The sequence below is a fragment of the Nicotiana attenuata genome, unplaced genomic scaffold, assembly GCF_001879085.1.
Source record: "Nicotiana attenuata strain UT unplaced genomic scaffold, NIATTr2, whole genome shotgun sequence".
NCBI classification, from domain to species: Eukaryota; Viridiplantae; Streptophyta; class Magnoliopsida; order Solanales; family Solanaceae; genus Nicotiana; species Nicotiana attenuata.
This window is the reverse complement of record NW_017673447.1, coordinates 62,524-87,616: the sequence shown is the minus strand read 5'-3', so window position 1 is coordinate 87,616 and position 25,093 is coordinate 62,524. Positions and strand designations below refer to the sequence as shown.

The window sequence follows — 25,093 nt, the reverse complement described above, 5'->3', positions numbered from 1 at the left end:
CATTTCATGTCAGAATACTAATTGATAGGAAAGTCATTTTCCAAAGAAGATAAGATGTGCTAAATAGGATACTTACAAGGATGTACGTGTAATTCTTTCTTCCTGTTTTTAAATAGGCGAAAGAAAAAGAAAAGCAAAAAAATTAAAAATTGAAGTGGGCACGTGGCAAGAAACTGAAAGATGAAGAATTCAAAGAAATGCATGCACACAAAATCCTCACTACCTTTATTTGTGTCTTTGTCTTACTCTCATATTATTTTCGTGACTCTCTTTTTCTTTTTTAACTTTGTTGTGTTTTTTTCCTCCTTAACAAAATCAAAATGATTAGTGTACTACTTTTCATGCACATCTAATTTAATCCTAATCACTGCCTCCAATTTCTCAGCCACAACTTTAATTCCACATTCTTATTATTTTCTCTACAACCGAAAAACAAAATATCAAAAAAGAAATTTTAACTGAAAGAACAAGTTTAAAGAAGAAGAATAAGAAGGCGGTGGCTGGTGGTTGGTTCGGTGTATAGAGGATCTGAAATTGGTTATATTCTGTTAACTGCTGGGATTAGTAAAGCAATTTTCAGGTGCACTTCATTTGTTTGATTTAATGTCTATTTGAATTGCTATTGTACTCTTCAAGTTTCTAGTATTGTCATATATAGTGGTTATATATGTAATGTAAGGAAACAGTGTACTCCGTGTTTTTTGATAATCGTGGTGTTCGGGCTAGTTAGCCCGAACCTAGACTGATTCCAACACGTACGGATAACAACGAGAAGAATTCACTTAGTGTTTTGGACTACGCTTAGATTTGATCATGAAATCTCATGGTTCTCAACCCATTTTGTTGACCATTAGGCCACACCGTTGGGTGTGTAGCGGAATCTGTGTTGTTTGATTTATCCGCAGTAATTTGGGTTTCAGTCTATATAAGATGCTGAAGAGAGCTGCAAAAATAAAAGATGTTTCTTTTATGGTAAAGTAGCAATTCCATTGTAAAGTTTAGCTAAATCTTGAAAAGGGTTTGAGTTAAACTCACTTCTTTTAGGTGCTGTGGTGAGGATTTGGGATGGAGAAAATAAAATTGGTACTTATCATTTTTCTTTTGTGATTTTTGCCTTGAAAGGAGAATTAGTTCGTATTGGAAGGAATAGGTCCAAACAGAGCGGAGCAGGTATATAATTCATATAGCCAACTCCAATTAGTTTGGGATTGAGGCGTAGCTTATCGATTGATATTTTTTGTGATTTAAGAATTTTAGTATCTTTTACCTTTTCCAATTGTGATTGCTTTGTCTAGATTTTTATTATCTTTTGCGTTTTTCAGTTGTGATTGCTTTGTCTCATATTAACAGTCTCCACTAATGGCCAAAAAAATAGAAGTCTGAGCTAAAAGAACACCTGCTGTGAGATATGAGATATCCCAACTAAAGCTTGATTGTCATTTCTTTAGATGTTGGAGAATATTTGAATTGGTAGTTATAGAATCTCTAGCAGATGATAGCAGGCAGTGATGCGATTGATAATCTGAATGTGCGCTGAGTTCCCTTTTTCTCTATGCAGTATATATTGGAGACACATACATATTGGTAGTAGCACGAGCAGTTGCAGATGATTATTAGATAATGATGAGCATGATATCCTGGAAGTTGCATTCATGGATACACCTGAAAATAAGAAGCTCAATGAGATAGTTGACATAGTAAAATCATGGATCCCGAGAAGGACAGAGCAGGTGAGTGTGTCCAGGGATTTCTGGATGCCCGACCAGAGCTGTAGGGTATGCTACGAGTGCGATTCTCAGTTTACTGTATTTAACCGCAGGCATCATTGTCGTCTCTGTGGCCGAGTTTTCTGTGCCAAATGTGCATCAAACTCTGTTCCTATCCCAAATGAGGAGCCCAAGGCTGGCGGGGAAGATGGAGACAGGATAAGAGTATGTAACTTCTGTTTTAAGCAGTGGCAGCAGGGGTTAGCCACAGTTGATAGTAGGATGAACCTTTCTAGTCCAGGCCTCAGCCCATCTCCTTCTACCACAAGTTTGGCCAGCAACCAGTCGGGCTGTACTTGTAACAGTGGTAGCAGTGGTAGTTCAACTATTTACCCTACTGGGCCATATCAGCATGTAACATGCAGCTCGTGCCAAAGCGCTTCTCAATCAGCTCAGATGGGTCCTGCAGCTCTCAAGTTAGACCAAGAAACATCTCCGGGGAATCCAGATTTTGGTCATTTTGTCTCTTGCTACAGGTATCTATTATTAGTGTCATATGTACAGACGAACAACATGTATAAACAGGATTTCATTTCCTTTACGCCCCTCTTGCTAGTTTGCTGACACATTTAAATTGCATAATCGCTGCAATCTTTCCCTCTCGAGACCCCACTCCCTCCCCAGACTTCACTTGTGGGACTATACTGGGTTTGTTGTCGTAATCGCTGCAATCTTATTTAATATATGATCAAAAGCCTAATTTGCAAACAGCAGACACTAGCTTTTAGCTGATCTTTATATGTGATCCTGGATAAGAAACCATCTTTATTACAGTACTTCAATTAACAAAAGATACTTTTTTAAGGTTTTTTAACAATTTTTAGTTTTTTTGATTTATGGCTCTTCTATTAGTGCTTTGATTTTATTGTCTGTCCATTTGTGAGTTATAAAGCCTCACTGCCTTAGAACAACTATCAGTATTTAGTTGCTGATTGTGCTGTGTAAAGAATTTCTGGGATAAAAGTTGATTGGTAAACTCGATCAAAGGTATTCTCTAGCTAAACAAATTTAAACCCCAGTTGGTAAATCCAATACTGGTCTTGATCTGGTAAACCGAACAAAGAATAAGAAACTTAATGTCACCCCATTGTTGCTATATTTAGAGCTGGATATGAGCTGAATCACACCAGCTTCGAAGGTTTGAACTTGGTTTAGCATATATATATACAAGGCTCCAATCGAGCTTAACCTTGTTTGGATTAAGTTTTTACGAGCTCAATCTCGACCTCAGCTCGGCCTTTTGTATAACAAACTAAGCTCGAGCTCGTTCATATAATTAGTTGGTATCAAGTCATTTAGACAAATTAGAAGTAGGGTTTTATTTATGCCATGTCAACACCAGATCGTAGGTGTGACATCTGATGGCTGAAGATTTTAAAACGATGGGATAGACCTATATGTTGGACGAAGCATGTCTGGAAAGACGTACAGTTTTTTGGAATTCATGCGGACTTAGCAAAGAACAAAATATATTGGAAGCAAAATATCCTTAAAGGCAACACCAACTACTTGAAATTTAGGTTAGTCGTTGTAAGCACACTAAGCGTGAATGCAGATTCTACGAAAATGTAGGGATATGTCTAAGATTTAGAGGATCCCTAGTTTTAGATAATCTTAGGACACATTGTGGAGTAGTGCAATGAATGTGTCCAACTGGAGCACATCAGATATTTAGGATGTATATAGCTGACCGCAGCTAGTTTGAGATTGAGGGTTAATCGTTGTTGTTGTCGTTGGATTTATGCCGTATAGGCAAATAACTCAGTTAAAAAACTATATTCAAACCATAGAAAGAAAGGGGTTGCAGTTGTAATCTCATGAGAGCTAATCTGTGTTTGCCCCCAGTGGTGGGGGTGGTGCTGGGGTTTACCTGCTGCTGGTTTCACCGGAGAAAATGATGAGGAATGGAATTTCCAGAAAACGAGAACTAGAGAGGCAAAGTTCGCCAGATTAGGAAGACTGTGTGAGTGGAGTTGCTGGCCCTTTGATCTGAACTTGCTGCTCAGAAGCTCAATATTATTAAAAAAAGGGAGAGGGAGAATCTGATAGCCATATGGCCTAGGTTAATAGGAGCTCTCGCCTGTGGAGGTCACTGGTGATGTTGAAGATGATTAATTGAAATAATGATGATGAAATGGAGGAGGAGAGAAGAGAGCCTCGGTGGTCGCGGTTTTGGAGTTCGGAAGACCGGAAGGGTTGACAAATTGGAAACACTAAAGTGGAAAGTATCCTGAGTTTCCGCGAATATTAAATGGGTTGAGCTCTTGCAAGTTTGTTCGGTTTGATAAACTTTAACATGGATCCTTTTTTGGCCTTGATATACATGTGTTGAGAGGGTGTGACATTGGCATAGGTTCTTAATTCAGATTGTTCAAAATGCACTAAAATTAGCCAAAAACTGGAACTGTACTGAACACTTGTGAGTGACCCATATCGGATATAGTTATGTACCTTAGTCCGTGTACAATAGCTTGCGAATGGGATCCACTTTGTTTCTTAATCATATAAATGACCCAAGTTTGAGCTTGTAGGAGCCGAGCAAGCTTTACTTGGATATTGTGGGAATGCACGGGAGAAAAATCTATTTTATAACAATGATACAATGAGTCTATATATAATATTCTACGCCTACTACATATGGGACTAGAACATATTTTATTCCTACTACATATGGGACTTAGATTATTTACGCATAACTATCTAACACTCCCCCTCAAGCGGTGCATACAAATCATATGGACTGAGCTTGTTACATATGTAACTAGTACGAGGTCGAATGAGGGACTTGATGAAAATATTTGTAAGCTCATCATTCGACTTCACTACGAGTCATGCCAAACTCCTGGATAACTGTGCTGAACTTACCAAACGAGACTCGAGGAGACTGCTGTAGACCATAAGTGACAGGCGCAAGCGACATACAAGGCCACTAGACTCTCCCTTAGCAACAAAACCAGGTGGTTGCTGGTAAACAGAAGTTAGCCGAAAAGTTGACGGAAACTTGAAATTAGTAAGACTAAGCTGAATTCCACACTACAAAATAGGTTCTTAAACACTACCAGAAAATAGGAACTTTTTTGGAAATTACTGTTCAGGTCGGAAAATCACTGCACGCCGGAAAAAATGCACTGTTCATACCGGAAAAATTAAAAGTTGTTAGAATTTGATGTAATTTATATAACTAGGCTCGGAATCACTGGAAGAGTAAGTTGTCCTAAGAAGTTTTGTCAAAAAGTGGCCGAAATGGCTCGCACGCGCCAGAAAAGTTACTGTAGCTCGCCAGAAAATTCCAAAGTTCTCAGAATCTATAGGAAATCATACCGGTGGATTCGGAATCACCCCACGAAACAACGGTCCTAAAGAAATTTTTGAAAATTCTATCTGGAAAGTGCTCCACGCGCTGGCGCATGTGTCAGAAGCGCTCGCCGAAACCCTAGTTTTTGTGGCGCGTGGAGGCAGGTGAGGGACTTTCTGCTAGAGCGATTGACCGGGGTTTTGTCTTTTCCGAACAAGATGTTAGTGTTGGTTTTCGCACAAGACTTACCATTGAGGAGATAATGCAAATCAATCTTGAGTCGTCAGCCGGAAAGACGCACGGTGACTGACTTTTATGTTCCGACGGGACTGGAATTTCTGGGGTTTGGTCGCACCAGGGTTTCGGATCTGATGGTGGTACTGGTATATGCACAGTATCACTGTAGCAGTGATGAACCCTGGGAACAAGACGAAGTTGCCGAAAAATTGCATGGAGACGAGATCTTTCTTCCCGGATTTTGTTGGAATGATGCGCAGCGATAATTTTCTCACTGAAGCTCTGATACCACACGGGAATTTTTTTTTTTTAACAATGATACAATGAGTCCTATATATAATATATATTCTACTCCTACTACATATGAGAATAGGACATATTCTACTCCTACTACATATGGGACTAGGATTATTTTGCACATAACTATCTAATAGATATGTCAGTTCATTTACTGCTATAACATATTGTAGTCCAGTAAAATCTTTCTGAAAAAAAAAAGAGTGATTTATTTGTTATCTCTTGGTCAAGAGTCTTCTTGCGACTAATTCTTTATTCTGTTATTCCCAATTTGAAACCTGTCGTTAAGGGGTTATAGAAACTCAAGGCCGCTGTAGCTCCAATATTATAATACAAAGGTATAATAACCCTGCCATAACCTATCCAAGTACTAAAGACCCATAACAGCAGGGTCTTTTTTTTTTTTCCCGGTAAAAGGGTTAGATATGTCCCTCTACTATTAACAATTATTTAAAAATGTCCTTCGTTATACTATTTGGCCATTTAAGTCCCTACCGTTATACTATCACACAAATATACCCCTAACTTTAACGGAGTGCCACGTGGCAGCTCAGGAACAAAAGGACCCACCCTCTGTTTTAATAGCAGGATCCAATTAGAACTAACCCCTAATTTTTTACCCATGCATTACCCGACCCAATTTGCTCAACTTTGGGTTATTTCTTTAAAAAAATTCAAAAGAACATCTCCATACATATCTTTAACATTTGGTTTCTAAAGTTATCATGCAGCAACAATATATAGATATCAGTTCTTTAAGTGACTTGCAGCTTCACGACTCAAAAAACACCAAATCCCAATAAATAAATCAGATAAAAATTTCAGATTTAATGATTCAATACCCAAAAGAGCTTCAATGGTGTTTTTAATTTTTGCTCTTCAAATTTAATAGCGATCTTCAATTTTAAGCTCAACAAATATTGCCCCTTCAGATTTGAATCTGTCATCAAATTTATAATTCCAATGCAAATGGGTTTTCAATTTTTTTTTAAAATTATACCCTAAAATTGTGAAGAACCGAGAGTAGTTATGCTTTCTGATCTTTCTTCTTTTTATGGCATTTTTCGTAAACCTTTATTGAAAAAATGTGGAATCTCACATTTTTTTTGAAAAACCTAATTCTAACCATGAGATATTATTTTTCCATTTTGGTTGGAGTGGGAAATAAATTGAAGAAATTTCCTTTTCGAAAAACATGGAAAATAAAGATGTTCTAGAGCATGGAATTACTTCTTTTTCCTGATTGTTGAATCGATCAAGTGGTGAAACATGGAGCTTAATGGTAAAAGTTGGTATGAAGAAGATGAAAATGGCGGTATTAGGCCAATTTGCCGTGAACTGTGGACTGAATTTGATGCACATGGGTCAGGTAATGGGCAAAAAATTAGGGGTGGCTTTTAATTGGATCAGGCTATTGAAACAGAAGGTGGGTCTTTTTGTTCTTGAGCTGCCACGTGGCACTCCGTTAAAATTAGGGTATTTGTGTGATAGTATAACGGTAGGGACTCAAACGGCCAAGTAGTATAATGAAGGACATTTTTAAACAATTGTTAATAGTAGAGGGACATATTAGACCCTTTACCGTTTTTTTTCCCTTGTGGCTCTGCCTTGTTTACAAGTTTAAGGATTTTCGGGAGGGGAGAGCTATATTTTTTTGAGGAGCACCCTCTGAGTTGCAGGTTGGATTATTTTGTATGGGCCAAGCATGTATAGTATTATCATGACAGATAGATGAGACACTTGAAATCAGACCTTTACTTTACCTGCTCCTATGTATAATTTCATGTACTATTTCTTGGCAAATATCATCTATTCAGTGTATGTTTCAATTCTATCTTACTTAGCATTGCTATGGCAGGAGTGATGATGAGGATGATAGTTATGGTGTTTGCGGATCACATTCGGAGCCAAGGCACTTTACTCCACCAGATGTCTATTATGGTGCTTTGAACTACAAGGAGATGAATAATATTTGTGGACCAAGCAATGCACAACCTGCTGAAATTGAATCAAATAGTGTAAATTCTTCATTATTGGCAGAGAAAAGTGAATGGCATAACTCAGAAGGGATGAAAGAGGTTGGGAATGAAGCAGATACTTGTATCAATGGTATCGAGCATGAAGGTCCTCCTCCCTGTGATGTGAATGATACAGATAATGCACCTGTTGACTTTGAGAATAGTTATTTACTCTGGTTGCCACCAGAGCCAGAAACAGAGGAGGATGACAGAGAATCTCTTTTATTTGACGAGGATGATGATGGTGGTAAAGAAGCCCCAGGGGAGTGGGGTTACATGGATTCATCGTGCAACTTAGCTGGTGGAGAGTACCATAGTAGGTATAGGTCAACCGAAGAGCATAGAAATGCCATGAAAAATGTAGTTGATGGACATTTTAAAGCTTTGATTGTGCAGCTTTTGCAAGTTGAAAACATTCCTCCAGCTGAGGAGGATAATAAAGAGAGTTGGTCGGAGATAATCACATCTTTATCCTGGGAAGCTGCTACACTCCTAAAGCCTGACATGAGTCAAAATGGAGGAATGGATCCTTGTGGATATGTGAAGATTAAATGCATTGCCTGTGGACATCGTAGAGAAAGGTTTTTCTACATCAGATTATATGGCTTCCTATTATGACCTTAACAAACTTTATCATATAACTTCTTTTCATCTTCTCTATATAAGAACTACAAATAAACCTGACTTTCGGCACCTAAACAAAATGTTCCTGTTGTGTATCGTTGCAGCTAATTCTTGTTTCCCCTGATTCAAACTTGATACTTGCTTATTTTAGTTATAGACTTTCCGTTTGTCTTTGATTAGACTCCTATTCTGTGCTGCAATTACTTCTGATTGTCAACCAAATAACTGCAGGCTCCATCATGCAGGAATCAGATTTTCGAGTTGCTTGTTTTTATGCTTGCACTAATTCTAAGTGATGTGTTTAAATTGGTGCCAAATGTTAATTTTCCATCAGGAGCAATCCTATTGAGTGATTCTTTCACTTGGTTTCTGGCATCATTGTGCTTTATTTTTCCATTAAATTATTGGTCATACTCTGCAAGTTTTCTTAAGTTTATTTTCCTTCTGCTGATAAAATTCTCCTTTATGCTATTTATTAGCATGGTGGTCAAAGGCATTGTTTGTAAGAAAAATGTGGCGCACCGGCGAATGACCTCAAAAATAGATAAGCCTAGACTCCTAATCCTTGGAGGAGCACTGGAATATCAACGGGTGGCTAACCATTTGTCAAGTTTTGACACTTTATTGCAGCAGGTTTTCACTCAATCAAATTCTTTATTGATAATTTTTATTTACTTCATAGGATGAGGAAATGAGGTCTTCCGGAAACAGCCTCTCTGCCTTCTTGAAGGTAGGGGTAAAGTCTGCGTACATACTACCCTGCCCAGACCCACTTGTCGGATTACGCTGGGTATGTTGTTGTTGATAGGATGAGGAAATGCAATTCTGCCCCAGACTGCAGGATCTTTTTCGTTTTCAGCACCTGGTTGTCGTTTTGTCTCTTAGCTATACCTCCTTATCACTCTTTGTCCTTCACTAGACATTTTTGAAGTTCGTCTACAGATTAAGTTTTTGTGCAAAATGCACCATCTCTCTTGTTCTTTTTCCTTGCACATCAACTCAAACTAATAGTTCTATCTACTTAATAAAACTGTAGACTATGTTGCGCGGACTCTCCAAAATGTTGCCGTACCCGTGTCGGATCCTCCAAAAATACACTACTTTTGAAGGATCCGACACGCACCAGCGACATTGTCGGAGGATCCGAGCAACATAGACTGTAGAAGCCGTTGCCTCATAGAAAAGGTTTGAATTGGTTTTGTATCATATACTGACCATGAAAACAAAATTAACGACTGAAATACACGGATAAGATAATGGCTGGTCCATCATATGGAATTGTTTCCTTTAAGATTCTGAAGTGAACTATTTAAAAGAAGCTGGGCAATCTAATATGTATAATATCATTGCTATTGCTTTGGAGAGATTTTTGAGTTTCTAGGATCCATTTCCTGTACATCTTTTTGATTGTCCAAGGAAAAGTATTGATTTCAGCAAACACGTAAGTGCGGTAAAAATTTACCATTTCCTGTACATTTATTTGCTGGGAGTACTTTGAATTTTAGGAAATTTTTTGATTTGATTAGTCTTTTTTTTGGTTGGGCTGGAAAGAGGAAGAGTTGCTTGAGGGGGAGAAAGAGTGGAAAGGTAAGAGGTATTTTCCCTTGTTTGATTAGCAAGTGAAAGAGAAGTAAAGGTAAAAGTGGAGGGTCGTACTTCCTTTCATCATCATTCTTTTGATCCTTCCAGAATTGGACAAAAAGGAAGAAGCAAATGTTTACTAGTTCCTTTCCAGCTAGTACTGAAAACTGAAAGGGACTATGAGGTACATCCCTTGATGGAAGTAACTCACAAAGTCTCCCCTCATTTTCGAGTTAAACGGAGTGTTAGACCTAAATTTGAATCTTCTAGGCCAATGCGTATTGTCAATCAGCTTAATCTATATTTGACGAGAAGTTGCAATTGTATCTGTTGTAACATAGAAAAATATGGTCTGCGGCTGATGGAAGATCTTTGATGGAGTGCAGAGTGGGGAGGTAATAAGTATGGGGAAGTTAGGGAATTAGAAGGACGAGGAAACGAGAGGATGTAAGTCATGGAAGCTGGTTAGTGAGTCTATGATGGTGCAGGGGGTAGGCTCAAGGAGGTCTCTTCTATTCGGTATCGTACTTCACGTTTTTCTATAAATTCTATTATATACACGTTCTGTTTCATTCTGTATCAGTTTATTCTGGTTTTGTTTTTCTTTTCATCAAAATAGTAGACTGGTTCTTGCGATGACTTTTACAATGTACTTTCTAAGTATTTACTGGATAATACAATAGATATCAACAACAACAACAACATACCCAATGTAATACAATAGAGACCATAGGGAGAAAATATTTTTCAAGGGAGTAACTGAAATGATAATTAGGGGCTATGGTGCCTTTTACGATCATTGGAGGTGTTTCTTTGGTTTCTCGTAAGCTGGAATACTCTAACTTCTTGTTATCCGTGGTATTGAGAAAGGCATACTAGGGAGGCCTAATTGCATTATTTGGTTCATCACTTTTATTTGGATTCACATTGTTTGGTTCATAACATTTACTTGGATCATTCTTTCTTCTAGGAAATGGACCATCTAAAGATGGCTGTTGCAAAGATTGATGCTCATCATCCAAGCATTCTGTTAGTAGAGAAGTCAGTATCTCGATTTGCGCAGGAATACCTGCTTGCGAAAGACATATCTCTGGTTCTCAATGTGAAGCGGTCACTTTTAGAGCGTATTGCCCGTTGTACAGGTGCACAAGTAGTCCCTTCAATTGATAATCTTACAACGCCAAAGTTAGGGTACTGTGATTCGTTCCATGTTGATAAGTTCGTAGAAGAGCATGGTAGTGCTGGGCAAGCTGGAAAAAAATTGACAAAGACCTTGATGTTTTTCGAGGGATGCCCAAAGCCATTTGGTTGTACTGTAAGTCACATGTTTAATGGCTTGCTCAGTTGTATGTTAGCTGGAGCATGAAATAAATCTGAATTGTGTGGCATACTACATTCTACGGGTTTAGTTTACACCCAATTTCTTTATGGCAGACATGGTTATATTTCTTCTTTGTAGCTTTAACAACTAATAACCAAAACTATTCTTAGTTGAAAATTCTGATAAAAGAAGAAAGAATAATGCTTTGTATAAATACTCACTTGTAGGATATGATATTACAGTTGACCACTCATCTCAATGTTTAAATAAACTTGCTATGAATATTGTTAGAATAGTCATGTAAATAGGAGTAAATAAATAACCCTAATCCAATATATATTAGGAGTAGGACATGTTATGTGTGTATATATATAGGGCTCATTGTAACATATGTCAATACATCAATAATATATTTTCTCCCGTGCTTTCTCACATCGTATCAGAGCTACGGTGAGAAATTTATCGTTGTGCGTCATTCCAGCGATATCCGGGAAGAAAGAACTCAGTTACCGTGCAATTTTTCGGTGACCTAAGTGACTTATTGCGTCAAAGTCACTAATTAACAGTGTTGTGCAAAATCCAACACCACCACAAGGTTCCCAAGAGAGATCCGACCAAACCCCAGAAAAAATCACCGGAAAACAGTCACCCACGTGCCGTCACGCGCCTGTCGGAGCACTGTTTCCGGCGGCGCGTCTGTCCCACGCGCCGGCGCGTGAGACCCCTTCCTGTCAGATTTCGGCTTCGCTCCTTCAGGACAGTTGGATCGCCCTGCAATTCCGAGCCTGTCCATATTTTTATTTTTAATTCCGACCACTTTGAGTTTTTCCGGCGACTACACTGATTTTTTCGGCAGCTACAGTACTTTTCCGGCAAACACAGTGTTTTCTTCATCTGTTTCAGAGAATTTTCAGTTGATTCTTTTTGTTATTTGGTGATAATCCAACCATGTCTTTGGGAGTCGATGCTTTCGGGTCTAGAAACCCGAGTTCTGGCAGTTCCGGTGTTATGATTACCTCAGAACCTTTAATGGGAGGTTCAAACTACTTAGATTGGGCTTCATCTGTCGAGTTGTGGTGTAAAGGTCAAGGAGTTCAAGATCATTTAACAAAAAAGGCTAGCGAAGGTGATGAAAAGGCCAAAACACAGTGGGAGAAGGTCGATGCTCAGTTATGTAGTATCCTGTGGCGATCTATTGATTCCAAGTTGATGCCCTTGTTCCGTCCATTCCAGACATGTTATTTAGTTTGGGAAAAGGCTCGTAATCTATACACTAATGACATATCTCGTTTCTATGATGTAATATCGCGAATGACAAGCTTGAAGAAACAGGAATTAGATATGTCTACTTACTTGGGACAAGTTCAGGCAGTCATGGAAGAATTTGAGACGTTGATGCCAGTTTCTGCTAGTATTGAAAAACAACAAGAGCAACGACAGAAGATGTTTCTAGTTCTTACACTCGCTGGACTCCCTAATGATCTTGATTCAGTACGTGACCAGATTTTGGCTAGTCCAACCGTCCCCACAGTTGATGAATTATTCTCTCGATTACTTCGCCTTGCTGCAGCACCTAGTCACCCAGTGAGCTCATCACAGACACTTGACTCATCTGTCCTCGTATCCCAATCAGTGGACAATCGGGCATCTCATACTATGGAGAATAGACGAGGAGGAGGTCGTTTTGGAAGATCTAGACCCAAGTGTTCTTATTGTCATAAACTTGGACACACTCGTGATGTATGCTATTCTTTACATGGCCGCCCACCCAAAAATGCTTATGTTGCTCAGACTGAGACTACAGGTAACCAGGGATTTTCCTTATCTGAAGGGGAGTATAATGAGTTCCTTCAATATCGAGCAAGTAAGCAGACATCTCCACAAGTAGCCTATGTTGCTCAGACTGATACTTCTGTTACTGGTAATTCTTTTGCTTGTGTTTCCCAATCTAGTCCTCCTGGACAATGGGTTGTGGACTCAGCCGCTTCTGATCATATCTCTGGTAATAAATCACTTTTGTCAAATATTGCGTATTCACAGTCTCTTCCCACTGTTACTTTAGCCAATGGGTCTCAAACTAAAGCAAAAGGTGTTGAACAAGCGAATCCCCTACCCTCTGTCACTCTAGATTTCGTTCTTTATGTCCCTGGCTGTCCTTTTAATCTTGCATATGTTAGTCGTTTGACTCGTGCCCTCCATTGTGGTATATATTTTATTGATGATTCCTTTATTATGCAGGACCGCAGTACGGGACAGACGATTGGAACAGGACTTGAATCAGAAGGCCTTTACTACCTTAACTCGCTCAATTCCTCCAAGGCATGTCTAGTTACAGATCCTCCGGACCTAATTCACAGACATTTAGGACATCCAAGCTTATCCAAGCTTCAGAAGATGGTGCCTAGTTTGTCTAGTTTATCTACATTAGAGTGTGAGTCATGTCAGCTCGGGAAACATACCCGAGCCTCCTATCCTCGTAGTATTGAGAGTCACGCAGAGTCTATTTTTTCTTTAGTTCACTCTGATATATGGGGTCCTAGTAGAGTCAGTTCAACCTTGGGATTTCGTTATTTTGTTAGTTTCATTGATGATCATTCAAGATGTACTTGGATTTTCTTAATGAAAGATCGTTCTGAGTTGTTTTCTATATTCCAGAATCTTTGTGCTGAAATTAAAAATCAATTTGGTGTTTCCATTCGCACTTTTCGCAGTGATAATGCCTTAGAATATTTATACTCTCAATTTCAGCAGTTTATGACTTCTCTAAGTAATTATTCATCAGACCTCTTGTCCTTATACCCCTCAGCAAAATGGGGTTGCAGAGAGAAAGAATAGGCACATCATTGAGACTGCTCGCACACTTCTCATTGAATCTCATGTTCCGCTGCGTTTTTGGGGCGATGCAGTTCTCACAGCTTGTTATTTAGTTAATCGGATGCCTTCCTCTCCCATCCAGAATCAGATACCGTATGCAGTATTGTTTCCCCAATCACCCGTATACTCTGTTCCCCCTCGTGTTTTTGGGAGCACTTGTTTCGTTCATAACCTAGCCCCTGGGAAAGATAAGTTAGCTCCTCGTGCTCTCAAGTGTGTCTTCCTTGGTTATTCTCGTGTTCAGAAGGGATATCGTTGTTACTCACTTGATCTTCGTAGGTACTTTATGTCCTCTGACGTCACATTTTTTGAGTCTAAACCTTTCTTTACCTCTTCTGACCTTTCTGACCCCCTTGATATATCTGAGGTCTTACCTATACCGACCTTTAAGGAGTCTACTATAGCTCCTCCTTCACCTTCCGCCACAGAAGTCTTACCCGAGTCTCCTATAGCTCCTCCTTCACCTTCCGCTATAGAAGTCTTATCCATTCCAGCCGTTGAGGAGTCTAGTGTGGCTCCTCCTAGAATCCCTGCCACAGGAACACCACTTTTGACATATCATCGTCGTCCGCGCCCAGCATCAGGTCCAGCTGATTCACGTCCTGCACCTGACCCTGCTAATACTGCGGACTTGTCTCCTCTTAATCAACCGATTGCACTTCGGAAAGGTATACGGGCCACCCTTAATCCTAATCCCCATTATGTCGGTTTGAGTTATCATCGTTTGTCATCACCCTATTATGCTTTTCTATCTTCTTTGTCCTCTGTTTCCATCCCTAAGTCTACAGGTGAAGCATTGTCTCATCCAGGATGGCGACAGGCTATGATTGACGAGATGTCTGCTTTACATACGAGTGGTACTTGGGAGCTCGTCCCTCTTCCTTCAGGTAAATCTACTGTTGGTTGTCGTTGGGTGTATGCAGTCAAGGTTGGTCCGGATGGTAAGGTTGATCGTCTTAAGGCTCGTCTTGTTGCCAAAGGATATACTCAGATATTTGGGCTCGATTACAGTGATACCTTCTCTCCTGTGGCTAAGATAGCATCAGTCCGCCTTTTTCTATCCATGGCTGCTGTTCGCCATTGGCCCCTCTATCAGCTGGACATTAAGAATGCTTTTTTACACGGTGACCTTGAGGATGAAGTTTATATGGAGCAACCACCTGGGTTTGTTGCTCAGGGGGAGTCTCGTGGCCTTGTATGTCGCTTGCGTCGGTCACTTTATGGTCTAAAGCAGTCTCCTCGAGCCTGGTTTGGTAAGTTCAGCACAGTTATTCGAGAATTTGGCATGATTCAGAGTGAAGCTGATCACTCTGTATTCTATCGGCATTCTGCCTCGAGTCTCTGTATTTATCTGGTGGTCTATGTTGACGACATTGTTATTACCGGCAATGACCAGGATGGTATTACTAAATTGAAGCAACATCTCTTGCAACACTTTCAGACTAAGGATCTGGGCAAACTAAAGTATTTTCTGGGTATTGAGGTCGCTCAGTCTAGCTCAGGTGTTGTGATCTCACAACGAAAGTATGCCTTAGATATTCTTGAAGAGACAGGAATGACAGGTTGTAGACCGGTTGACACTCCGATGGATCCGAATTCTAAACTTATGCCAGGACAGGGGGAGCCTCTTAGCGATCCTGCAAGATATAGACGGTTGGTTGGTAAATTAAATTACCTTACAGTGACAAGACCTGACATTTCCTTTTCTGTGATTGTTGTGAGTCAGTTTATGGATTCTCCGTGTGATAGTCATTGGGATGCAGTTGTTCGCATTCTTCGGTATATAAAATCAGCTCCAAGCAAAGGTTTATTGTTTGAGGGTCGAGGCCATGAGCAGATCGTTGGATACTCAGATGCTGATTGGGCAGGATCACCTTCTGATAGACGTTCTACGTCTGGATATTGTGTCTTGGTAGGAGGAAATTTGGTGTCCTGGAAGAGCAAGAAACAGAATGTGGTTGTTCGGTCTAGTGCAGAAGCAGAATATCGAGCGATGGCTATGGCGACATGTGAGCTAATTTGAATCAAACAGTTGCTCAAGGAGTTGAAATTTGGTGAGATTAGTCAGATGGGACTTGTGTGTGATAATCAAGCTGCTCTTCGTATTGCGTCAAATCCAGTCTTCCATGAGAGAACTAAACACATTGAGATTGACTGTCACTTTGTTAGAGAAAAGATACTCTCGGGAGATATTGCTACAAAGTTTGTGAAGTCGAATGATCAGCTTGCAGATATTTTCACCAAGTCCCTCACTGGTCCTCGTATTAACTACATATGTAACAAGCTCGGTACATATGATTTATATGCACCAGCTTGAGGGGGAGTGTTAGAATAGTCATGTAAATAGGAGTAAATAAATAACCCTAATCCAATATATATTAGGAGTAGGACATGTTATGTGTGTATATATATAGGGCTCATTGTAACATATGTCAATACATCAATAATATATTTTCTCCCGTGCTTTCTCACAAATATGATTTGTTCGTCAAGCAGTATGTATATTATTATGCTCAAAATTATTCATCTTCGGCTTTAGACATGTCCACTATAGCTTATAGGTACTGTTTATGCATGATCTTAGAAAATGTGAATGTTGCTCCTATGCTGGTGGGAGGTAGCGCAAACTGTCCCGACACCACCATCATTTAAAAAAAAAGGAAATCTTTTACATATCATTCTGTAATTTAACAGTTTCCTGGTGCAAGTGTCAGAAGTGTGGAAAGCTGATCTCCTCTTTTTGTTTCTGGTGGGTCTCAGATTTTGCTCAAGGGCGCCAACGGGGATGATTTGAAGAAGATAAAACGTGTTATCCAGTATGGAGTTTTTGCTGCTTATCACCTGGCTCTGGAGACATCTTTTCTTGCTGATGAAGGTGCTTCCTTGCCAGAGCTCCCCTTGAAGTCCCCAATTAAAGTTGCATTGCCTGATAAACCATCAACTATTCAAAGATCCATTTCTATGATTCCTGGTTTCTCTCTACCCATAGCCCAGAGACCGCTCGATCACCATTGCCTTGGCATGTCATCTCATTCCTCAACCAATCTGTTATCTGGTATCACATCATCATCCAACAATGCTCCAATGCTTGTTGAACAGTCAAGTTTGCCTGAAGTTTCTAACTCATTAGCTAGTGCTACAACTGCCTCAAATAAGGTAGACCTTTCTGATTGTCTTAATTCCTCGCATCATTCAAGGCTTCAGTTCTCAGATCAAGCTGATGAGAGGAATAAAATGGCTCCAAATGACCCTCATGAAGAATCTCCACTGGACAGAGGTGAAGTTGCAGGAAATGATTATATACCGAATTTTCCTAGCAATGCTTTGAGGGATGCTGGTAGCCTTTCTCATGTTGTGGAAAGTTCACGCACTAGTCACTTAACTTCAGAATTGTTGCTACCGGAATTTGGTAATAGTTACTTTGAGGAATTAGGCTCACTGAAGCAAGAGTTTCCTTCCTCATCTTCCGATCAGCAGAGTATTTTAGTGTCCCATTCAACACGCTGTGTTTGGAAAGGAACTGTTTGTGAGCGCGCTCATATTTCTCGAATAAAATACTATGGACTCTCTGATATGCCTTTGGGCCGTTTTTTACGGGACCAGCTGTTTGCTCAGGTAATATCTCTCTTCCTCTTTTAAAGTTACACTTGATACATTCTTTGCAATCGTGGTTTATTCTGGTAATCTTTTCTGATATATGTAATACATTTACCAGAATTATAGGTGTCCCTCATGTGAAATGCCGCCAGAAGCACATGTTCGTTGCTATACTCATCGGCAAGGCAGCCTCACAATTTCTGTAAAGAACCTACCTGAACGTATCTTGCCAGGAGAACGGGAAGGAAAGATATGGATGTGGCACAGGTGTCTGCGATGTCCTCGGACCAATGGTTTCCCTCCTCCAACCAGGAGGGTATTGATGTCTGATGCTGCTTGGGGATTGTCATTTGGGAAATTTTTGGAACTCAGTTTTTCAAATCATGCAGCAGCGAGCAGGGTCGCAAGTTGTGGTCATCTTCTTCACCGTGATTGTCTCCGGTTCTATGGGTATTCTGTTTCCTATATGGCATTTTTATGCATTAACTTTTCACACTGGGATTATAATGCCTTCACCTGACTTTAATTTTCTTTAATCAACTACTGAATATCATTTAAACTGTAAAGTATCCAGAGACAGAAACCTGAAGCATCAGAAAAATTATCATGAAATCACCTGGGATGCATTTCCTCAATATGGTTAAAGTCGGTATCTGTAATCAAGTACATTTTACATATAAACAGAGTCTCACATAAAGTAGTGGGAATATTACCTTCTACATTGTTAAATTCAGTGCCTAACCCCACTTTATGTGAAAGTTTGTTGACTTGAATGGGTCCTTAGCTTTTAGTGGTCTGCATGAATACTCTGATGATGTAGCTCATCAGCATGCATCAGCTATCCTGACGGCTTTGTGTTTGGTTTTACTGAATCATTTTTGGTCGTTTCCAATGTTTTGGTGAAGGAGAATCCACATTGGGGAGTTCTTGTGTTGCTCTCTGACTGAGCATGTGATGCTATTTCTTCTTGCCCTTGATTGAATTACATCATTATAAGAGAGAACATTACAGCAAGACAATGCTCCCAGAAAACTTGGATAAGTTGCACAAAAAATAATAACATCACGTAAAAGACCTATATTAGGAAAATCTTACAGGTGTATGATTTTCTTGTCAGTTTTACTACTGTTGCACTTGCAGTTCTTCAATGATGATGTTTCCCCTGTTCTGGGTTAATATTCTCAGTTGGTGTTCTGTTATCTTGTGCATGATTGTGGTTATGGTGCATGTATAATTAACTGGTGTTGCTGGTCCAATCTTTTTTTTTTTTTTGGATTTATTTCTGTGATGACACCACAAAGTTTTTTTTTTTCTTGTTGCCCTAGCAATGGTTTGTTCGGCACTTGATATTTGGTTTTGTTGCCTCAGGTTTGGGACAATGGTAGCTTGTTTTCGATATGCTCCTATTGGTGTTTATTCTGTATTTCTCCCACCTCCAAAGCTTGAATTTAGCCATGATAATCACGAGTGGATTCAGAAAGAAGGTGATGAGGTACAGTTGGACTGAATTTTTGCCTCAATTTTGTTACCTCTATATTTCGCTTTTTTTTTTCCTAATGTACTTATTTTCTGCAAGAAAAGGTGCACAGCAGGGCGAATGCTTTGTTTGCTGAGGTGTCCAAAGCTCTTCATGCAAAGTTGGAAAAAATTTCTGTTGATAGTAGCTTGAAAGCACCGAATATAAGTGAGCAGATTGTAGAGATGGAAGAAATATTAGAGAAGGAGAAAACTGAGTTTGAGGTGATTCTTTTATTTTTCCCCTCCTGTTGCTTAGATACTAAGTTGTATCATCTGCATTGGTGGTGAGGTATAAACAAATTTGTCAGTATGGCTGATCGAAAAGATAGATATTGGTTACCTTTTTGATGTTCAACTGTTTCTAAAGTTGACAGCCCAAGTAATTTCTCTCTGTAGGGTGTGGATAACATGTCTCAAACCGCTAACTTTTTAGGACTGAGAATTTTGGTGAAGTATGTGTTTAAAATTCGGAGGTGCGTTCTCTCACTCTAAGATATGTGAAAATTAATGCAGCAACGAGTTGGAGAAGACAGAAAAATCAAGGTTCTCTAATAAGAAGTAGCAGTAGAAAAAGAATATGAGAGGAGCTAAGCCTTAGTGTAGCAACTAGAAAAAAGTTTTTCCAGCCCGATTAGAGGAGGAAAAAAGAAAAAGACGTGTCTTCCCATCCCTAAGCAAGACGGTAAAAACAAGAAAGACTTGTAAGAATACATAAGACCATCTGAGACAGAGAGGGAAACAAGGTGTATTGACCGAAGAGAGACATCAATCCCAAGATGAACATGTGTCCCTAGTAAGTTCTGAAAGGAGCTTTCCATACCAACTTAGAGGTCGACTTTGGTAACTCCATTATCCATATGCTTAATCCTTTGAGTAGGTGGTCAACCCAGAAGTTGGGAGAAAACCTTCCATTTTAAATGTGTGATATAGAACCCTCCCTTTTGATAGGTTTCCTCACGCTTTGCCTCGCATCTCTTCCTCGTGAGCCATTGAGACCATACACCATACAACTCTTAGGGCTAGGTCCTTGACTTTACCCCTTCCGCCAGGGCAATTAGGAACTCCTTCAACTGGTGGACTGTTCCTCAGGGCCGCATTTCAATCACTGCTGTTAATTCGCTCAGTAGATGTACTGATTTGGAAGCTTTAGTGTAAAGGGATCCATCACTCGAAATAGAACTCTTTCGTCTAATTGAAAGCGTGCCTGATGGTATTTGTCATTAAGGCATCAGACCTCGAGTTTCCTTCCCTTCTGAAAGAAAGGGCAGGTCTTTTATTTCTGCTGTTTACACTTTCCATTTTCTTTTGGACAATGCTGCAACGTTGCTTCAAACGACTCTGACTTGTTTCTTACTGGTGTCCACATTGTTCTAGGGATTGTTGTGCAGGGCACTTAGTGGGGAGGTCAAAGTTGGTCAGCCTGCAGTTGACATCCTTGAGATAAATCGACTCAGAAGGCAGTTGGTTTTTCATGCTTATCTATGGGACAGACGCTTGATACATCTTTCCAGTTCTCATGGTAAAAATTCCCAAACTCAGGGCAGTTTGACGCCACAATTGAAGGAGAAATGCTTCAGCTCTAGCGAGGAACTTTCTGAAAGGAATGCAATTCCGAGACCTGGCAAAAGCTTAGGTAGCTGTGATTCAGTTCTTCAGAATGTGAAGACTGAAATAACATCTAATGAAGGAAGACACAGTCAGATTCCTCATGGGGTTCATGAAAGATTGAATATTGAAGAGAACTTAATTCGTGGGAAAGACACTGAGGTTTTTTGTTCTATAAGAACTACAGGAGGTGGAAATGTACTGGAACCTGGAAAAAATGTCAGAAGTATACTTTCAGATGGAAAGTTCCCTTCTGTGGAAAGTTTATCGGACACTCTTGATGCTGCATGGACTGGTGAAGGCCACCTGGCTATTAAGGAGCATAACAATGCATTTCCAGATTCTTTCCTTGTAGATTCTTCTGCTTTAACTGGAGTTACAGCAAACTCAGACGTCGAAAGGTCTATGTGTGGCAAAAGTGGGGCTGTAACACCTCATTTATCTGCAAAGTCTGATAATGCGGACTACTTGACATGGGCAACGGCACATTTTTCAAATTTCTATCGTTCCTTCAACAAGAATATCACATCAGATCCACAATTTGTTGGTAAATTGGGCGAGCATAATCCTGTTTATATCTCGTCATTTAGCGAATTGCTACATCAAGGTGGTGCCAGGCTGCTGATGGCTGTTGGTGTTAGTGACATTGTTGTTCCAGTTTATGATGATGAGCCAACAAGTATTATCTCATATGCACTTGTCTCACCAGATTACCACAATCAAATGTCAGATGAACCTCAAAATCTGAAAGAAGATCACAAATCTTCAGCGTCTCTGCCGTTTCTGGATTCATTAAATTTACTTTCACACTCGTCTGTGGATGAAGTAGTTTTGAACTCTTCAAGAAGTTTTGGATTTACAGATGAAAGCATGTCATCGAGTTTTAGTTCTCGCAACTCAAACATGGATCCACCTGCATATATTAATGCTTTGCATGCCCGAATATCTTTCTCAGATGATGGACCTCTGGGAAAGGTTAAGTACACAGTCACCTGTTATTATGCAAAGCATTTTGAGACCTTAAGGAAGTCTTGTTGCCCCTATGAATTAGACTTCATACGGTCCCTTAGCCGATGTAAAAAATGGGGTGCACAGGGTGGCAAGAGCAATGTTTTCTTTGCCAAAACCTTGGACGACCGATTTATCATCAAGCAGGTAACAAAGACAGAGTTGGAGTCATTTATCAAGTTTGCACCAGCTTACTTTAAGTATTTATCTGAATCGATAGCTAGTGGGAGCCCAACTTGCTTGGCAAAGATTTTGGGGATTTACCAGGTATCATTTTTTGTATACTATTTCTATTTAACCAAAGTCACTGCTATAGTCGGTATTTCAGCTTTCTGATATCTGTGTGCTGTGGAGCAACTTTTATTTCGATGAACCAGTCCAGGTTTGTAACTAAGGTTGTATCTGTGGGTTACTCTATCTCCATTTGACCTCCCTGAAGCAAACATTTATTGTCAAAATCTTTGAAGAATTTGTAAAATTATCTTTGTTAAGCCTCCCATTTTAAATTTTATGTGGACCTAATTTCTTGATAGAGCTAAGTTCTCCAACATAGTCAGTCCTGTGCTTTAGAGGTGCTCCTCGCTGTACCGTAAAAGAAATTAAAAGGTTCCCATAAAGGTCATTTAAATTGGTTCAGCAGGACAGATCTAACTTCTGTACTTTGCTCTTCCCTTAAAAGATTCTCTGAAATTTATTTTCTTCTCCAATCTTTAACAGCATTTTGGTAGTTATACGTGTTTTTTTTTTCCCCCTTTAACTTTTTCCTGTGATGCTCACTTCGTTTTTCAATATTATTTTTAGGTTACATCAAAGCATCTCAAAGGGGGGAAAGAATCAAGAATGGATGTGCTTGTTATGGAAAATCTTCTTTTTAAGCGCAACATCACTAAACTGTATGACCTCAAAGGTTCTTCTCGATCACGCTATAATCCAGATTCAAGTGGAAGTAACAAAGTTTTGCTTGATCAGAACTTAATTGAAGCAATGCCAACTTCTCCGATTTTTGTGGGAACGAAGGCTAAGCGGCTGCTGCAGAGAGCTGTGTGGAATGATACTTCATTTCTAGCTGTAAGCTTTGAAACAGAATCCTATTATGACTAGTTACTTTGTTGCATTGTGTTGTATACACCGTTCTGTATTTCTTAGTTCTGTCTGGGGTTACTAGTTTATCATTTCTGCTCCAGTAAAGATCAAATAAGATGATTTCAGGGACGCTTCCCTGTTCTCTCTCTTCACCATACCCCTTATCTTTACGTTGTTTTCTTATTTTTCTCCCTTCTTTTGCAAGATGCACTTGACTTTGTCACTGCAGTAGTTCTCTTTATTTTAGTACATTCTCCAAGCGTTTCTTTGTTAGTCGATGCCAGCCAGCATCAAGTATATGTTGAAGTCTCCAAAGTGTGACTTCATGCTCTTCAAACACAATTATTAAATGCAGAGCATTTTCCAGTCCCTGGTCTGCTATATTGATACAGTTACCATTTTGCAGTCAATAGACGTGATGGATTACTCGTTACTGGTCGGAGTGGATGAGGAAAAGCATGAACTGGTGCTTGGTATTATTGATTTCATGAGACAGTATACATGGGACAAACATCTTGAGACGTGGGTAAAGGCTTCAGGCATTCTAGGTGGACCAAAGAATTCATCCCCAACAGTGATTTCTCCAAAGCAATACAAAACGAGATTCAGGAAAGCAATGTCGACATACTTTCTGATGGTGCCAGATCAATGGTCTTCATCAACAGACAATTCTAGTGGATCCCAAGCCAATCTATGTGAAGTCTCAAGCGGGCCTACATGAAGTGATCCTTAAATATCAGTTCAGAAAATTTGCAAGATATTTGCCTCGACTGGTCTTGGTATTATTCTATTCAACCTTTCTTATGCATGAGTTTTGTATATTTTGTGTAGGAACATGTTGGATAGTTGCTTCATGCAGTATACAGGAAGTTACTTCACACCAAGATTCTCTATTTTTTGGGCATTTCTGCAACTGTCTAAGCTCTTGTACAGACAATAGTGTTTTCTTCTTTTTCTTTCTCCCTATGGTTTGAGATGAAGAAAGGGTCTCCAGTGGATTGTCCGAGGAAACATATCGCACCCCCTCCCCCATGTTGGTTTTCTAGTTTTCAGGAACTTGATACGTCCATTTTGATGCTCAATGGAAGTTCTTGGTATATTCATGTGTTTCAATGAGAACGAGAGGCTTTTGACAACGGCTGTTACGGTAGCAGTAAGAGGGAATAGAATTTTATCTAGAAGCTGAGTCCTAAAATTAGATGCCATTCAAGATTTGTGCACGCTTGAGATATATAAACTCGCTCTTCAAAGAGTATTTCTTATTGGGATTCTTGCCCTCTTCCTATTTTGCGCCCTTTACTTGAATCAGTTGTTATGTCTTTTCTACTTGCAATATATTCAGAAACTATTCGAGGGTTTTGTTCCCCACTCTGAGAAAATCCAGGGGCTTCATGTCACTGATGCAATAGAGCTTCTGCAGATTTTACATTTGCATCTATACTTGCTGTATCTTATGTAGCAAATGGAGATAGAAATGTGCTACTGTGCAGAATAGATTACAATTAGTTTCTAATAGTGAATGCTCGTTCAAAGTCGTATCTTTAACTGTTATCTTGGTGTATTTCTGGTTGTGAGTACTCGTTCAAAGGTCATATCTTTAGTTATCTTGGTGAATTTCTGGTAGTGAATACTCGTTCAAAGGTCATATCTTTAATGTTATCGTAGTGAATTTCTATTTTAATTGTATCTTAGGGAATTTCTACTTTAATTGTTAATTGGTCAGCTTTTGTCTATGAATGCTCAGATTTGTTATTCTCGTGTTGCTGTTAATGTATAGTTGTGTTGGTATTTGTTAGCAGTTCCTCTTTACCATTGGTTTCATAACACCAAACATTGCGGAACCGTGTTGCCATACGTTTATATCGTTTGATATCATCTGTCACGACACTTTACCCCCTTTTATTGGTTCATTTTTCACATATTGCAAGGGGTCTATCAGCAACAGCTTTTCTACCTTCAAAGGTAGGGATAAGGTCCGCGTACACATTACTCTTCCTAGGCCCTACTTTGTGGGATTACGATGGGTTTGTTGTTGTTGTTGTTGTTGTCACACATTGATACAAAAACATATACTATTTAACCTTGTGCATCCGTTTTCTGTGCATATTAATAGAGCTGATTTGAGAAAATTACTGGATTTTTTCATTTGAACTAAAAAGTTTGATTGTGCTGAAACTTGAGAACGTTTTTCACTAAAGGACAGGGAAAGCTTGAAGAACACAAATTAAAAAATCCATTCAAATAAATCTTGACGACTGCAGATTTGGCT

The 25,093-nt window shown here is 39.5% G+C and overlaps 1 protein-coding gene across 2 annotated transcripts; it reads left to right on the top strand.

Moving 5' to 3' along the window:
• The first annotated feature begins 261 nt into the window (after positions 1-261).
• Positions 262-24,369, top strand: LOC109216399 (1-phosphatidylinositol-3-phosphate 5-kinase FAB1B-like). Of its 2 annotated transcripts, none has more exons than XM_019380544.1 (12): positions 262-580; positions 1,559-2,242; positions 7,454-8,194; positions 8,717-8,870; positions 10,789-11,133; positions 16,774-17,628; positions 17,729-18,060; positions 18,979-19,102; positions 19,192-19,350; positions 20,503-22,008; positions 22,543-22,809; positions 23,231-24,369. In XM_019380544.1, exons 2-12 carry the CDS (start codon positions 1,653-1,655, stop codon positions 23,543-23,545), a joined length of 5,388 nt encoding a protein of 1,795 aa, XP_019236089.1. In that variant the 5' UTR covers positions 262-580; positions 1,559-1,652; the 3' UTR covers positions 23,546-24,369. The 2 variants fall into 2 exon arrangements, with proteins under 2 accessions (XP_019236089.1, XP_019236090.1); XM_019380545.1 differs by lacking the exon at positions 262-580 and adding an exon at positions 1,081-1,170.
• The last annotated feature ends 724 nt before the right edge of the window (positions 24,370-25,093 follow it).